General features: G+C 36.7%; 1 protein-coding gene across 1 annotated transcript in view; it reads right to left on the reverse strand.

Annotated features, from left to right (window-relative positions):
* Positions 1–3,024: 3,024 nt before the first annotated feature.
* Positions 3,025–11,308, reverse strand: part of LOC107732928 (serine incorporator 2-like) — a 17,212-nt gene continuing 8,928 nt past the window's right edge. Inside the window, exons 8-10 of the mRNA XM_016544367.1 lie at positions 8,714–8,864; positions 5,531–5,749; positions 3,025–3,801 (exon numbers count right to left, since the gene is read on the reverse strand). Of these exons, the coding sequence (XP_016399853.1) occupies positions 3,663–3,801; positions 5,531–5,749; positions 8,714–8,864 (509 nt within the window). The 3' untranslated portion in view covers positions 3,025–3,662. The remainder of the gene's footprint in view (positions 3,802–5,530; positions 5,750–8,713; positions 8,865–11,308) is intronic.

Raw genomic sequence — 11,308 nt, forward strand, 5'->3', positions numbered from 1 at the left:
ATAAGTATTTGCATACCTCTGCGCACCCAGTTCGCGCAGACAGGATACATCATCAGCTCGTTCACGCACGCTGTGCAGACAGAGCGAGAATGGCAGACAAACATCAACAACCCGATCTTCCTTCCTGGTATTGTAGTACTTTTAAAGTTTTCTCACCGGTGATGACACATGATGTAGCCCAGCGGTTAATCCAGTCCTCGCGATTCAGATAACCAGCTCATTAGAAGTGAGCTACGTGCATGAACTGTGTTCCGATCGATATGATAACATGGTCGCCGTGATTTTGCCAAGTAAGACATGTCCTTAACTTTTGTTGATCCTGGATCAACATTACTGTCCAAAAATATAGACTAAACATGCACACAGTCACCGTGTCTGTTCAATAAAGACACAATGAAAAGGAAGTGACAGAACTTTTATTCTGTATTGTGATGTACAAACAAGTGTAACAGATTGTTGAAAATTAATAAAAAAGTTGAGTGGGAACTTAGTTTTAACCATTACATGTTGATTCACTGGAAGATTGAGTTATGACATTTTAATTAAAAATGAAGAGGTCAAATAGCTTTTAAATATACATATACGTGGATGTATCATTCACAATAAGTTCAAAAACATGCATTTACTAAATACGATGAATGCTTTTTTTGCCTCTCCTCTGGTGTAATAACCAAGCTCCTAAAATGAGCTCCAATGGACAACACAATGAGCACCATTAGGAGCAATTACTGTTGTTATGGAGCAGGTGTAAACGGTTGCTGTTTTCCCGCTACATATCCATGGCAGCCTCCCCACACACCACACTGTTGTCTCAGAGGCAGGCAGCTGAACCCTTAATTACCCTGACGGTGAACACGCAGATCCAAAGACTGCATCAGGGTCCCTAAACAGTGCATCATCCTCTATTTGAGTCAGTCCCATTAGAGGGACTTTGATATTGTCAAAAGCCTGTTTTGGGCCGTCAGTTTCCCGTGCCGACGCTATAGCAGCCGTCGTACTCAATAGTGTGGTGAATGGTGAATGGTGAATTTTGAGTTTGAGGTAATGACGAGTTCATTGATTGGAGAAAGTTCCTGAATGAATCTTTCTCAATAACATCAATAATGTGTTTTGAAAAAAAAAAAAATACCCTTAATTACCCTGACGGTGAACACGCAGATCCAAAGACTGCATCAGGGTCCCTAAACAGTGCATCATCCTCTATTTGAGTCAGTCCCATTAGAGGGACTTTGATATTGTCAAAAGCCTGTTTTGGGCCGTCAGTTTCCCGTGCAGACGCTATAGCAGCCGTCGTACTCAAGCAGACAGACAGTCCCACTTTAGACAATGTTGTGGTGCAGTTACTGGTTATATAACAGAATTAGATTTGCCTACTGCTCCCTGGTGTGTGTGTGTGTGTGTGTGTGTGTGAGTGTGTGTGTGTGTGTGTGTGTGTGTGTGCGCTGACATAAAACAATCAGGAGTAACGGCGAGACAGACAGGGAGATACCCGCAGTGGGACAGCAGCGGGTGGAAAGTGAGCGAGAGCACAATTAGTGAGGTCACCGCAAAGTGATGCGTAACGGGGAAAGGATTCCTTGTTGTAGCACCTCAGCCACGTCACACAGTCAAGCTGTGCCCTTCAGGAGCACACTGTCACATAACTTTGCAAGGTTTCAACACATGCATGTTGATTTTTTCTGTCTGTCTTTTATCGAATATATATATAATTTCTAAAATAGTAATAATAATAAAAACACAAGTAATTATCACAAGTCACATAACACACACAAACATGCATAACAATGACTGCAGAATGAACAGTTAACTGAATAAGGAATTTTGGCCTGCCAAGTATTCCTGTTTGGGATCCAGAAGCTCACGGTCTCCCGTTGTCACTCTAGGTTGAGGGTTGTTTTAAATAATTACAATATAAATAGACAATATAAATCCATAGCTTTCTAGCAATTGTGTAGTGTTGGGTAGTTATAAAGCAATTAGCTACTGTAATCTAGTAAAAAAATAAAATAAAAAATAAAAACATACATACATAAAGACCCTCTTTATTTTTTTTCATTTATATATTTTATGCTTTTATTTTATAATTAATTTTTTATATAATTTTTTTTAATTATTTATTTATTTATTTTACTTTTGTAATTGTTCTGATAATTGTGGTGATTATATTGCATAATTTACTTGTGCACTTGTTATTTTGTGGAGAAAAATCAAATATAGAAATGACAACTCAACTTGGTTCTAACAAGCAGGGCTGGGTAAAACTATTTGAAAACACCTTTGAAGTAACACTTTATTTTACAATGTGCTTTTTACCTGTACATATACTTACTAAATAACAGTAAAATTATGGAAAAATATGCAACGCAAAACCTAATCCTAACCCTATAGTAAATACAAGTTATTCATATTACTCAATTGTATAATTACACTATATAGTACTCAATAGTACTGAATTGTAAAATTACACTATATCGAGGGCACCATAAAATAATGTGTAACTGTTTTTTCATTGTTTTATGGTAGCGAAATTCAAAATTAACATTTAAATTCACAGAACATTTATGCAAGTATGATTTTTAAGTAGAAAAGCAGAGAGAATGTCAAAAGGATAGATGTAGCCTATGGCAATATACTAAAAATACACAATTTCATACAAGAGCCCACATTCAAGTCTACATGATATTCTGGTCTCTAGATATCTGGATCCCTCCTTTAGTTTAAGTCTGTTTTTTTTTTTTTTTTAAATCATTTGCTAAATGAAAATTGCAAGTCTGTTAGAAAATTACTTGCACAGCTCTCTTCATGATTTGAAGTATCATGTATATCTGTAGCATAAACAGTGTAGATATCTCTTTGAGTTGCCTTTCTCCAGATTCAATTATATGGGTTAGTTCTGTACCCATAGTGTATGAGCAATAGCAAGTGACTCTTGCCTTAAGATCCATTAACACAATCTTTAAGCAAAGAACAACACTTCCAGCTATAGAGGAAACACCTTCCTGTATAGATTAAAGACACATAACCTCTTGTGTACAATTTTTAATAATCAGTTTTACAAGATTGAATAAAAGTACAAATACAAAAGAACAGAGCTAAACACTTTTGGTCGGGAGGAGTGTCATCTTAAAGCTCATAAAATAATGCTTCAAAACTAAACGGATACAGCTCTACATAAACGCATCTTTCTCAAAATAAGCATCTTGATACGTATGAGGCAATCTGGCAATCCACTGAACACTCAACTTTGATTCGATCAAATGTAGTGCAATTTGTAACAAAACTGGACCCAAGACAAATATAAAAGACTTCTCCAGAAATGGATGTTAAAACAGTGTACATATGTGAATTGAAGTATACATAAAAATTCAAAGAATTCAAGATCAAGCGTCCCATTTATGCAACATTACCTATATGAATAATCACCTAAGACAGGCTTTCTGAGGGTAGATTTGAGGATATTTGTTAACAGTTTATGATTTTGTAACAACAGAAGTGTATGAAAAGCGTCATGAAGGTTAACAAGTGTGCATAGCTCAAGAGCTCAGCGCATCTTAAAGATTAACAATAACTTCTGTAATGTACTAAATAAGTGAACTCTGCATATGGTTTGGCATAAGGTGTATTGCTTCAGTATAAGGCCACTTTTTGAATCTTCTGCGTGTTTAGTCAAAGTCTCTGTCGGTCAGGATTAGTGGAGCCACCAGGGTCCAGAGGTACAGCACCAGTCCCAGCCAACTCGAGCAGATCTTCACCCACACAGACGGCATGCTGGTTTTCATGGCTGCGTAGTCCGTTTCGGGTCTGAGACGGAAAGAGAAAAAGAGTACAAAAGAGAAGAAATATTTATCATTCAATCCTCAATTGTTCCAAATGAACATATATACAGAACTCTCAAAAACTCCCCAGCAGTGTATAGAGTACAGCTGTCGAAAAAAATTCAAATTTCAAATATTCGTCGAATTTATAATAAAAATCCACATTCGAATACAAAAACGTTGCATATAAAACGTCAGGCAGCCTATCAGTGGTGCACGAAATGCGAAAGTGTCATTGCATTGTAATGTTTTTCTTAGTCTATCCAGTTGAAGCCACTAGATGCGGCGCTGCTACGTTGTTCATTCAAAATATTGCAGAAAAAGGGAACAATCAATGCGGGGATGATGTTGTTTACGTCAAAACCGAAACCAAGCCGTTCACACAGATATCGCATATTTATCACATTTTCTAGAGGGACATCTATCAGCGTTGCACTCGCGTCTCGCACAAGAGAGCCGCATGTTTAGAAAGCCATGTAAAATTAATGTAAGTTCAACTTTTAAATAACATGTCTCAAGACTTTATAGCGGTTTTCCCCATCCCACTGCATCTCAAGTTTTTAAATGAAGAAAGTACTCTTTGTGATTGGTTTTCGGTCTTTTGTATTAAACTATACATACATGCATAATGCCGTTTTGTTTCTAATTGTTTAAGCAACTTTATTAATTATATATGGTTTATAAACTATTTTAAACATTATGCACTTTTTTTCAAAGATAGTCGTGTTATTTTATTATGCTTTGAAGAAATGTGCATAATATTTTTGCTTGATGCACCCTCTTGTGCCTCAGGAGAGAAGCCAAAAGCTTTTTTCACCCTAACTGAAATTATGCCTTTTAAATTCGATTATAATTCGAATATTGATAATATTTAACCCCTTAACTGTCACCGTCCCACTCTTTTTTTTGTTGTCCTTTTTCTCTATCAAATCTTTTAGTAATCATCATAAATTATATATCATTTGAAAGCTTAGAAGCCCAAGATTCATCCTGTGAAAACCATTTTGAAATCGGACATTGCGTTACCATGGAAATGGTACTTTAAAATATTTTGGCGGTCTCCTCCCCCTTAGTGGGCGGTGTCAAGTGTCATATTACAAAATGTATTACGGTATTTTACAATCAAAACTTTGTATAATCTTGACAAAATACATATCATTGGAAAGGTCTGAGTCTCGGGATTCCATATTTACAGAGAAATCTAGACATTTGTGACAGAAAAATGCATTAAAAAAATTCAATGGAGATTTGATGGCACCCGGTGGCTGTTTGTGGTATAACACCCTAAATAAAATCTCACAGGAACCTCAATTGTTTTCATATCAACTTCAAATTTAGAACATAACTTATTTAGACACAAGGCTTTAATTTTATACCAATTTTAGAGTAAAACCTGTTATGTAAAACATTTACTATATATAAAATAAAATTAGTATAGCGCATTTTCTATAACTTTTTGATACTTGAATTTTTTACAAAAACGTTCTTCTTTAAAAAGAGACCAACCTTAGGTCTGTATTCCAAAGTGTTCATAAATGACAACAATTTAAGTTTGGATAGTGCACTTGTCAATTTAAAAAAATGGGGGGTGACAGTTAAGGGGTTAAGTAAAAAATTTGAATTTAGTTTTTCAGCCATTTTGACAGCCCCAGTATAGAGTGGAACAGCTGCTGGAAAAGTGGCCGTTGTATCAGGATACTCTGTGAGACACTCACTGGTACCAGTTGGTCAGGGTCATCATGATGTAGAGGGAGGCCAGGAAGAGGGAGAAATGGAAGAAGGAGTAGCTGTATGTGACGCCGTCCTCTTCGTTATCCAGGGCGCGCCTCACGCCGTCCTCAGAGACGCCCTCGCTGGCATCGGCGGCCGCCAGCCCCTGAACTTCCTCTGTCTGCATCAGCTTATTCACCTGACTGTTGTTTGAGGAGCGAATGCTAGACGCAAACATGTAAAAGGTGACTTAGACAGACATATAGCAACAAAAAATGAATGAAAAATTATACAAAATAAATCTAACTTTAATTTAAATATGAATTTTATGGCTAGCCGATATATTGAACATTTGCAATGCATTGCTTATGAATTTGTTGCTGATATACACCACCATTGCAAAGTTTGGGGTCCAAGATTTTTGTTTGAAAGAAATTAATACTTTTCTTCAGCAAGGATGCGTTGAATTGATCATTCAGACATGTATAATGTTATAAAAGATTAATATTTCTATTTGAACTTTCTATTCATCGTTTAAAAAAAAACATGAAAAGATTTCCACAAATATTTCTTGAGCAGCAAATCAGCATATTATAAAGATTTCTGAAGGATCATGTGACACTGAAGACTGGAGTAATGATGCTTAAAATTCAGAAATAAACTACATTTGACATTATATTAAAACAGAAAACAGTTATTTTAAATTGTAATTATATTTACAATTTGTGACCCTGGATCACAAAAGCAGTCTTAAGTCGCTGGGGTATATTTGTAGCAATAGCCAAAAATACATTGTATGGGTCAAAATTATTGATTTTTCTTTTATGCCAAAAATCATTAGGATATTAAGTAAAGATCATGTTCCATGAAGATATTTTGTAAATGTCCTACCGTAAATATATCAAAACTTAATTTTTGATTAGTAATATGCATTGCTAAGAACTTCATATGGACAACTTTAAAGGCGATTTTCTCAATATTTAGATTTTTTTGCACCCTCAGATTCCAGATATTCAAATAATTGTATCTCGGCCAAATATTGTCCTATCCTAACAAACCATACATCAATGGAAAGATTATATATTCAGCTTTCAGATGGTGTATAAATCAGGCGGCATTTATTTTACTCAAGAATACAGTAATAAACAGTAATATTGTGAAATATTATAAAAATTTTAAAGGAATGTTTTCTATGATTATCAGTGTTGAACACAGTTTTTGCTGCTTAATATTTTTTCTGTGGAACCATAATACACTCCTATTAAAAAGTTTGATGCATTTTTTCAAGAAATTAATACTTTCATTCAGCAAGGATGCATTAAATTGATGACAGTGAATGCATCCTTTCTGAATTTAAAATAAATAGACTTTTTTCAACACTGATGATAATAAGAAACGTTTCTTGAGCAGATCATGTGACACTGAAGACTGCAGTAATGATGCTGAAAATTCAGCTTTGATCACAGGAATAAAATAAATGTATTATATAAAATTGTTCTTTTCAATGACTTCACATATTACAATTTACTATATTTGTGATCCAATATATGCATCCTTAATAAGAGACTTGGAATATAAAAAAAAAAAAGTAATAATAATTATTCCAAACTTTTGACTGCAGTTTAAGTATCTGGCATATTTCATATTGTTTACAGCATCAGCAGTGACTCTCTAATTGATTGCTATTCTAGACATTCCAGTGAAAACAAGGTTTCTTGAGTTGAAAACCCCTGATTTAACTTGACTCCACGAATGGTTATTCTGCTTTAAAGATCTCAGAGCATGATTGTAGTCTGTTCACAACATGGAAGACGTTTGGGGCTGTTAGGGTCTTGCATGTTCTTCAGTGGGACTAACCACTAGGGGGTGTTGTGTCTCTGTTTTCATGTGAAATGTGTCTGGATGTGTTTTATGAAGTAGTCGACTATTCAGAACTGATCAGCTTTGTCCCTAATTCATTTACAGTACCGTTCAAAAGTTTAGAATGATTTTTTTTTTAATGTTTTTGAAAGAAGTCTCACACAGGTTGCATTTATTTGATCGAAAATACAGTAAATACAGTAAAATTGAGAACAACATATTAGAATGATTTCTGAATGACACTGAAGACTGGAGTAATGATGCTTACAATTCAGAAATAAACTACATTTGACATTATATTAAAACAGAAAACAGTTATTTTAAATTGTAATTATATTTACAATTTGTGACCCTGGATCACAAAAGCAGTCTTAAGTCGCTGGGGTATATTTGTAGCAATAGCCAAAAATACATTGTATGGGTCAAAATTATTGATTTTTCTTTTATGCCAAAAATCATTAGGATATTAAGTAAAGATCATGTTCCATGAAGATATTTTGTAAATGTCCTACCGTAAATATATCAAAACTTAATTTTTGATTAGTAATATGCATTGCTAAGAACTTCATTTGGACAACTTTAAAGATGATTTTCTCAATATTTAGATTTTTTGCACCCTCAGATTCCAGATTTTCAAATAGTTGTATCTCGGCCAAATATTGTCCTATCCTAACAAACCATATACACATCAGTGGAAAGCTTATTTTTATGTATAAATCTCAATTTCGAAAAAAATGACCCTTATGACTGGTTTTGTGGTCCAGGGTCACATATCACTAGTTTTGATTAAATAAATGTAGCCTTGATAAGAAATTCATAAAGTAAAAAATCCTACGGACCCCAATATTGTCCTATCCTAACAAACCATATACACATCAGTGGAAAGCTTATTTTTATGTATAAATCTCAATTTCGAAAAAAATGACCCTTATGACTGGTTTTGTGGTCCAGGGTCACATATCACTAGTTTTGATTAAATAAATGTAGCCTTGATGACTTTTAAAAGCGTTAAAAAATCCTACGGACCCCAAACTTTTAGCAGTAATGTAAAATAAACAAATATCATGAAGGAAACAAATGCATGTTCCCTACAATCCATGTCAATAGACTAATAAAGAGTATGAAGATATTACATTTTCATGCCTTGATTATTTGGAGTTAGTTTATTTCTAATTCTAATTTAAGCCATTTCAAAACAAATACATCAATAAACATTTTTTGAATACAATTAAAAGAAAAAAAGCTGAAATATTTTAAGTTATACTGCTCAGCACAGCTTGTTATTACACATTTCTTTGCCTGTTGCTGGACGATGGTAACCAGCTCACCTGGCATACAGTGTGCACAGGAGGAAGATGACCAGCCCCACAATGCTCTGGGCATCCCACCACTGCGTCTGGATGCCGGGGGCGCTGGTGGGAGTGACTGCTGTCGGCCCGCCGCTGACCAGACTCAACAGACTCGGGTTACACTTACGATCTGTGCACAGAGAAAGAGCCATGCATCTTATGAGAAACTGGTTATTATGAGCATAAAATAGCATACAGTAGGACACTCTATAATAGACAGTGACTGTGTTATTAATTGTACACATGCTACCTATTAAGCACTGGCTGCGAGTTAAGCAGGGCCAATTAATGGGATTGTTACACAGAATTTCCATACTGCGCTCCACAGCAAATATGCTCCTTTAAAGTTTAATTGCATTACATTTGGCCTGGAGGTTGCTGAGGTTTGTCATTTTTTCCATTCAAGCAGCTCCATGTGTTTTTGTGTATGTCTTTTTCCCCAGAATTCAATTATGTAAACAAACAACCTGCATCTGGAATTTTTCCCATGTCTTTCCGAGAAATCCTTTGTTTTGGTGTAACTTTATCAAGCGTGTGATTTCTAAGTTTTGGTAGCAAAATGTAGTTTGAGACAACTATTCATTGCTTACAGATTATTAAGAGACTATCAGACAATGATATAACCTATGTTAAAAAGGGTTTGGGGTCTGTAACTTTTTTTTTTTTTTTTTTTATCATCGAGGATGCATTAAATTGATCAAAATTACTGTAAGGACATTTAAAATGTTACAAATGATGTTTCAAATAAATGCTGTTCTGGCAACACTTTATTTTAAGGTGTCCATGTTACACGTTACTTGTACTTACTATTATAATAACAATTAATTATGCATAATTACATGCAAGTAACCCTAAGCCAATCCATAATCCTAACCATATAGTAAGTACATGTAGTTAATTAATATCACTCAGTACTTATATGTATAATTTCATTGTAACAAGGATACCTTAAAATAAAGTGTAACCGCTGTTCTTGAGTTGTATGTTTTCATGAGATTCTGCCTATTTTTATAACAATGCAGGGTGTTGAATACATGAGAAATGCTAAGCAGGTGTAGCGATTAGCTTGATATAAAAGGCTACAAATAACATATTTCTGCAACATTATATGACCAAAACCCTCATTAGATCACAATCGGAAGTTATTACAAACACTCAATGGTGGTTTAAAGTGAGTTTTGAGTAAAAGCATTGTATACATTTTATAAATTGTCTTATGTAGCATGATGCTACAGTGTGAATGAATGGTCATGCAACATGCGTTTTCCCTAATGCCTCGCTAGAGCCAATCACTCACTGATTTAGGCGCATAAAGCATGCTGCAGGCTTACTGGCTCACTGGCATTGACGATATTAACCCCTTAGGTATCGAAATTTGGTACCGAACGACAAGACATTTTTCGATACTCGATGGTATCGAGGTAATTCGGTCGGTGCCTAAAAAGTATCGAACTTGATACCCAGCCCTAGCTGCATCCCAGTTCGGATTGGATGATTTGGGACCACTTCGGGAGGCTGGAAGTGGATCTGTTTGCGACGAGCGAGAACACACACTGCCTGCTGTTCTTTTGGCTCTCTCACTCCCCGCTGATGGGAGACGCTCTGACGTCGCGCTGGCCAAGAGCCAGACTTGATGCGTTCCCTCCGGTGAAGATTTTGCCTCTGGTATTATGCTAAATCAGGGAAGAAAGAGCGTTGGTGATCCTCATTGCCCTGAACTGGCCAAATCAACCTTGGTTTCCGACCTCAGGGAGATGCCCTGGGCGAATCCCCCTCAGGCGGGACCTGCTGTCTCAAGCGAATGGCTCGATATAGCACCCCAGCCCGGAGCTGTGAGCCTTCATGTGTGGCTACTTCAGGGGTCCTAGAGGGGCTAGGCGCCCTGTCCGTCCCCTGTCGGATGTTCTACGTTTTCTGCAGCACAGGCTAGATAACAGGAGTCTACAGTCAACGCTAAAGGTTTATGTGGCCGCTATTGCTTCGTTTTGTTCCCCGGTTGACGGGCAAACGATCGGGAGGCTCATGCTGGAGTTCAGATATCTCAGGGGGCGAGGATATTACATCCCCCATGTCCACCGTCAGTGCCGCTGTGGGACCTAGCGCTGGTTCTGAAAGCTCTCTCTCTACTCCCGTTTGAGCCCTTGGCATCCATTGCTATGAGGGAGCTCGCCCTCAAAACTGCTCTGCTTCTTGCCCTTGCCTCGGCTAAGCGCATAGGAGATTTGCACGCGCTCGCGGTGGACGATGACTTTATTCACTTTGGGCCTGCGGACTGCAGTGTTATTCTCCTGCCGAGACCAGGCTATGTGTCTAAATCTCTTTCTACCCCCTTTAAAGCGCAGGTCATTTCTTTACCCACATTGTCTGCCGAGGCTCAGAGAGCCGTTTGCCCAGGGACAGGGATGCCCTCTCAACATCAGAGCCCATACGATGAGGGCTATTGCCTCTTCATGGGCCTGGTCTAAAGGCACATCTATTCGGGATATACAGTGGGTACGGAAAGTATTCAGACCCCCTTAAATTTTTCACTCTTACAAGTTGGATGTGCCTTCCCTAAAATCATTTAAGTTAATT

This window comes from Sinocyclocheilus rhinocerous, unplaced genomic scaffold (assembly GCF_001515625.1).
Source record: "Sinocyclocheilus rhinocerous isolate Xijiao unplaced genomic scaffold, SAMN03320098_v1.1 scaffold1300, whole genome shotgun sequence".
NCBI lineage: Eukaryota > Metazoa > Chordata > Actinopteri > Cypriniformes > Cyprinidae > Sinocyclocheilus > Sinocyclocheilus rhinocerous.